General features: G+C 38.3%; 1 protein-coding gene across 1 annotated transcript; it reads left to right on the top strand.

The window, feature by feature from the left end:
- The first annotated feature begins 1000 nt into the window (after positions 1-1000).
- Positions 1001-2435, top strand: LOC121205054 (uncharacterized). Its single transcript, XM_041075979.1, has 3 exons — positions 1001-1697; positions 2172-2254; positions 2298-2435. Exons 1-3 carry the CDS (start codon positions 1001-1003, stop codon positions 2433-2435), a joined length of 918 nt encoding a protein of 305 aa, XP_040931913.1.
- Positions 2436-6000: the final 3565 nt, after the last annotated feature.

Here is a 6000-nt window from a genome sequence, read left to right as displayed (position 1 = left end):
ACGCTAGTGTCGTCTACTACTGAGACTGGGTCTCAAGATCGCATGGTTGGGGACGACGCATTGTCCCAAGCTATGCTAAGGATTTTGGAAAGGGTCACTAGGACCAATACTAGATCTGGAGGTCAAGGGTCAGTTACAGAATGACTTCAGTCCAATGGAGTTGAGCTCTTCAGGAGTATTACTAGAGTCGCCCCTAATGTGGCTGAGTATTAGATTGAGGCCACGGAGAGGATCATTGATGACTTTGACTACACCCCAGAGCAGGAATTAAAGGGTGCAGTCTAACTGTTGAGGGATGAGGCTTATCAGTGGTGGCTCACTGTTAATGAGGGCACTCAGCCAGAACGTCTGACCTGGGAGTTCCTTAAGAACCGCATTCCAAGGGAAATATGTAGGGGCGAGCTACGTGGATGCCTGTAGGAGGGAATTCCTGAATCTGACTCAATGAGATTGATTAGTGGTCGAGTATGAGGCCGTGTTCCTATGATTGAGTCGTTATGCACGAGGTATAGTGGCCTCTGAGTATGATCGATGTATTCATTTTGAGAATGGGCTCAGAGATAATTTGAGAGTCTTGATACCTCTATAGAGGGAACATGATTTTTTTGCATTAGTAGAGAAGGCAAAGATCACCAATGAGGTTAAGCGCACTGAGCGCCAGAACCGTGAACGCAAGAGGGGTAAGAACAAGTGTGATTCCAAGCCCTTGAGTTCTGCACAGAGGCCTAAAAAAAAGGCCAGAGCTGATAGGCCGATTAAAGCTAGGCCCCCTGTTACTGTTACTAGGCTGCAGCCATGTACTGATTGTGGTAGACTCTACCAGGGCAAGTGTTGAAAAAGGACTGGAGCGTGCTTGCGATGTGGGTTATTGGAGCACCGTATTAGGGAGTATCCGTTAAGAGCTGATTAGATGCAAGCTCAGAACACTAGTACAGCACAGCCACAGAGAGTAGTGCAGTAGCTATCGAAGGGCCGTAGACAGGCAAGAGATGGTAATGGTATGGGTCGTGGGCAGAGAGCACCGGGTAGAAGTGCTGGACAAGCTGAGGCAAGACAACCAGCCTTAGTTTATGCTGCTTGCCGCCAAGAGGATAGAGATGCTCCGGACGTCATCACGGGTACATTCTTTATTCTTGATGTACCGTATATTACCTTAATAGACATAGGGTCTACTTACTCATGCATAGCTAGCAACATATCTGGAAACTTGGGGAGTTCAGTTGAGAGTACTACGAGTGAGGTTATGGTACTGAGTCTGGTAGGGCAATCTGTTAGAGTTAGCAAACTGTATAGGAATATTTCTTTAGACGTACAACGGGCAATCTTCCTAGTTGATTTGATGGAGCTTTCATTTGAGGAGTTCGACCTAATTCTAGGGATAGACTGGTTGGTTAAGCATCATGTTAGCTTGGACTGTGCAACTAAGAGGGTCGTACTAAGGACTGAGGAAGATAAGGAGGTAGTCATGATTAGAGAATACCGGAATTACTTATCTAATGTGATCTCTGCACTGGTGGCAGAGAAGATGGTTCGTAAGGGATATGAGGCATTCTTGGCTTACGTAAGTGTTTTGGATTCTGGGGACTCTACAAGTAAGGATATCAAAAAGGTAAAGAATTTTCTAGACATCTTTCCGGAGGAGCTACCAGGGTTACCTCTGAATTGCGAGTTGGAATTTGGGATTGAGCTACTTCAAGGTACAGCTCTGGTGTCCATCGCTCCTTATCGAATGGAATCGTAGGAGCTTCTAGAGCTTAAGGCTCAGATTCAGAATCTGTGCTATTAATTTTCAAGGTAATTGAGAGGATTATCTGCCGCTACTGGAGTTCGTCTATAATAATAGTTTCCAATTTAGCATCCAGATGGCACCTTATGAGGTACTATATGGTTGTAAGTGTCGTACTCATTTATGTTTAATTAACTTGGGTGAGCGACGTGTTCTAGGTCCTGATTTAGTATAGGAGACTAAGGATAAGGTTAGACTGATTCAGAATCATCTGAAAGTGGTATCTGAGAGGCAGAAATCCTATGCAGATCTAAAGCGTTGAGAGATTGAGTATTCCGTGAGGGACTTCGTATTTTTTAAGGTCTCGCAATGAAAATAGGTACTAAGGTTTGGTCGTAAGGGAAAGTTGGGCCCTATGTTTATTGGATCTTATCATATTCTACAGCGAGTGGGACCAGTTGCTTATCAATTAGAGCTACCTTCGGAGTTGGATCGGATTCATTACATGTTCCACGTCTCTATGTTGAGGCACTATTGCTCTGATCCTACTCATATTGTTCTTATTGAGAAGATTGAGGTGAGACCAGACTTGACCTTTGAGGAGGAGCCGGTTCAGATTCTTGATCATGACGTTACGAATCTGCGAAGAAAGTCTATCTCTCTGGTGAAGGTTTTATGGCGTAATCATAGTACTGAAGAGGCGACGTAGGAGCTTGAGGATGCAATGCGTCAGTAGTATCCTCATCTTTTTTTATCAGGTAAATTTCAAAAATGAAATTTTCTTTTAAAGGGTAGAGTTGTAATGCCCCAAAATTTTAATTTTTGATTTCGTGTATGTGTGACACACAATTGAGTATCTGCTTCAGTGGTTAAGTGTTCTGGGTGTGTGTGTGTGAGCTCCCAAGTTCAAGCCTTACTTGGGAAAATTTTGGTATTTTTATAAATAAAGCCTTAACCTTGTGCAAAAGGCTTAAGTTTAATTGTTGGTAAGTTTATATCAGAATGTGCCTGCTGGTTTGGTGGTTAAGTGGAGTGTTGGAGTGTTGGAGGTCCTATGTTCAATTCTCTGTGATGGCATAGAGATAGTATTTTTGCTACAATTTCGGCTAAGAGTTGTGTTGGGGCAAAATTCTGAGTAGTTGTGTTTTAGTGGGTTAATAGAGAGTGATTTTAGGAGATAATTAGGGAAAGGTTATCAGAAAATAATTTGATTGTCTTTTTGTTACAAAAATAATAATAATAATAGAGTTTTGGTTTTCTCTCCAATTCCCTAAACCTTTTCTGACATTTTCTTCTTCTTCTTCTTTTTCTCTCCTCTGTCGATTCTTTTCCCTAGTTGGTGCCAAAATTTCCATTATTTTTTCCCTTTTCGTTTATTTCTCTTTTTTTCGATTGATTCAGTTGTTCATCGTTGGTTGCGCGTGTTCGATAAGTAACAGTTTTGTCTATTGTTAAATGTTCTTGATTAATCTCTAAAAAAGGGATCCCTTTTTATGTTTAAGAGTTAATCAAGGAGCTGGTGGTTTTGAATTGATGATGTGATTGTGCAAAGTCGTGGTTACTCAAGCGAGGTAAAGGTTTTGTTAGGTTTTTAGTCAAGTTACTTCCGAAATTGGTTGATTAAAAACAAATTAAGTGATTAATCTGGAGATATGTTGGTCGATTTTTAGGTTTTGGAGGCTTAGGAGTGTTTACGCATCAGAAATGATACCAGATGTGTACCCGAAACGCAGAAAATGGGATTCGAAAAAAAGCCAAAATTTCTTGCTGTCAAGAAATAAGAGAAAACGATGAGAAAAAAATTTAGTGAAAGGAGATAAGGGTGTTATAAACTTGGAAATCATCATTTTACACTAAAATAGTTTTGGACAGTAGCAGTAGTCTAAATTTAAAAAATCATCAAAAATAATGGAAATTGAGTTAAAGGTTGAATAAAATATGAAAATAAATTTTATTGAGTCTAGTTTTTCATAGAAGAAACAGTGTAAGCAATGGAATTTTAAATTATATGATATAATAAATTTTATGAGACAAGGTCAGAATGATTTTGGGTTCTCCTATTCTGATTTTGGAAAATCATCAAAAATTGTAAAAAAATTAATTAGGGACTTAAATTTATATGTTTAAATCCTTAATGAGTCTATTTTCAAGAGAAACAAATGGAAACATCATCCAAATTCTGTACTAAGAGATAAATAATTTTTAGTAAGGAAAGGTTGAAGCTGTCAAACAGTAGAATAGGGCTAAATTAGAAGATTTTACTATACTTATTTGATAAACTATAAATTCTAAAAATTTTATGGTAGAAAGGTATTGAGTCAAGTTTCAAAAACATCAAGCGGATCTTAATTTAGAATTTTGTAGCTCAAGGTATAAATAATTTAGTGACAATGACTCAAGTAGACAGCTTTGAATGAACATATAAGTAAATAGTGAAAACATATATGAATATTTAGCTAGCATGGGTTACATTAAAAATGGATCACACGACCGAGGCCAATTTGGGCGGGCCACACAGGCGTGTGGGCCTACATGGGCAAATCACATGCGCGTGTGAGCCCATTTTTACCTAAATGTTTCTACAGTTGCACGGGTCGCCCAAGTCGACTGTGAACCTACTGTAAGGTCAGTAAGTGCTACTTAGTCCCCTAAATGTGTGAAATTGACTAAATGATATATGTATTGAGCATGTTAATATCTAAGTGAATTTATGTACTAAAATTGCATAATAGCATATCATCCATTGTATGTTGCATTGCATTGGGTTGGGGGTTGTTATTCGAAGGAAGTATACTGAAAGGCTTTAACCCTAATTTACTGGCAGCTCAGCTGCAAACTACTATTTTGTGCCACATTCAGTACTACTTGAAGTGTAGGGATGGGTGGATTGATTATATCCCTAAATGGAGTGTAGGGTTGGACAGAGATGGTGTGTAGAGGCTGAATGGGTAGGATTTTACTACTGCATAACTGTTACTGCTACTGATACTATGATGGGTTAAGGTCGTACTGCATTTTTGACACTGTACTGAGATGGGCTAAGGCCCAAACTGTCACTGATACTGAAAAGGGCTTAGGTTTACTAAATGAATAAATATGAATTCCTAAGTTCTAACAGATGTTAACTAAAGATAATAACATGGAATGTTTTCACTGTAACAACGAGGTTTCAAAAACACTACCGTGTGACATTGCCAGATACGGCCATAATGTCTAGGCCGGGTTTGGGGTGTTACATTTTTACAATGTCGAAGAAAGAAAAAAAAAGTGTTCTGCACAGTGTTGAAGGATATAAAGGTCCCATATGCATATGCATCAAAATATCTCGATATGTGAGTCTTAAAGATCGAAAACTATATTCCCTAAAATCACATGATTATCACATCTTTATGCAAGATTTACTGCCAGTTGCTTTACGCTGTTATATGACAAAAAAGGTGACATCTTGTATAATTGAGCTATTCAATATAATGAAAGCTATTTGTGGCAAAGTTTTGATTGTTGAAGAACTTGAGAAATTACAAGATTGAGCCGCCTTGACTTTATGCAACTTGGAGAAGATCTTTCTACCTTCGTTCTTCACTATTATGGTGCACTTGCTATACCATCTCCCTCATGAAGCAAAATTTGGTGGACCAGTTTTCTATCGGTGGATGTATCCTATAAAGAGGTGCTAATTTATTTGCAAAGTTTTCATTCATTCATGAATATTCCTTTAATTACAACTTTTGACAATGTTGTATATCGTGTTTAGGTTCCTATGAAAATTGAAGTCTTATTGTCGTAATAAGTGTTATCCAGAAGGATCAATTGCTGAATGTAACTTAGCAGAGGAGTGTATGACTTTCTGCTCTAGATATTTAGAAAATGTTGAAACAAGACTAAATAGACCGAGTAGAAATGTTGGGCTCACTAATCATAACTTAGTTGAAACTTATCTATTCCGAAGTTATGGACAACCGATCGGTAAAGTTGAAATTGCTCACTTAGATGATAGATCTTGGGTACAAGCACATCGATATGTTCTTTTTCACCACGATTCAATTGAACCATTACGCAAGTAAGTTTTAGAATTTGATAAATATTCATCTTTTTCATTTGTTTATTTTCTAACCAAGTAATCCACTTTTAACATAGTGAGTTTAAAAAAATCTTGAGATCTCGTTCTCGCTCCCAAAAATTACAACATCGAGAGATTCATAAGTTGTTCATAGAATCTTTTCATGAATGGTTAGGGCAGACAGTATGCAACTGAAGCTTTCAATGACAAATAA

This window comes from Gossypium hirsutum, chromosome A08 (genome assembly GCF_007990345.1).
Source record: "Gossypium hirsutum isolate 1008001.06 chromosome A08, Gossypium_hirsutum_v2.1, whole genome shotgun sequence".
Lineage (NCBI taxonomy): Eukaryota > Viridiplantae > Streptophyta > Magnoliopsida > Malvales > Malvaceae > Gossypium > Gossypium hirsutum.
The sequence above is the reverse complement of the archived record's forward strand: the minus strand, read 5'-3'. Positions and strand labels throughout refer to the sequence as shown.

Excerpts from the sequence above, each read along its gene's own strand:
- LOC121205054 (XM_041075979.1), top strand. The coding sequence starts at position 1,001 with ATGGGTCGTGGGCAGAGAGCACCGGGTAGAAGTGCTGGACAAGCTGAG. Across the intron at positions 1,698-2,171 it reads TGGGATTGAGCTACTTCAAG|CGAGTGGGACCAGTTGCTTA; the intron begins GTACAGCTCTGG and ends CATATTCTACAG. Across the intron at positions 2,255-2,297 it reads TTCCACGTCTCTATGTTGAG|ATTGAGGTGAGACCAGACTT; the intron begins GCACTATTGCTC and ends CTTATTGAGAAG.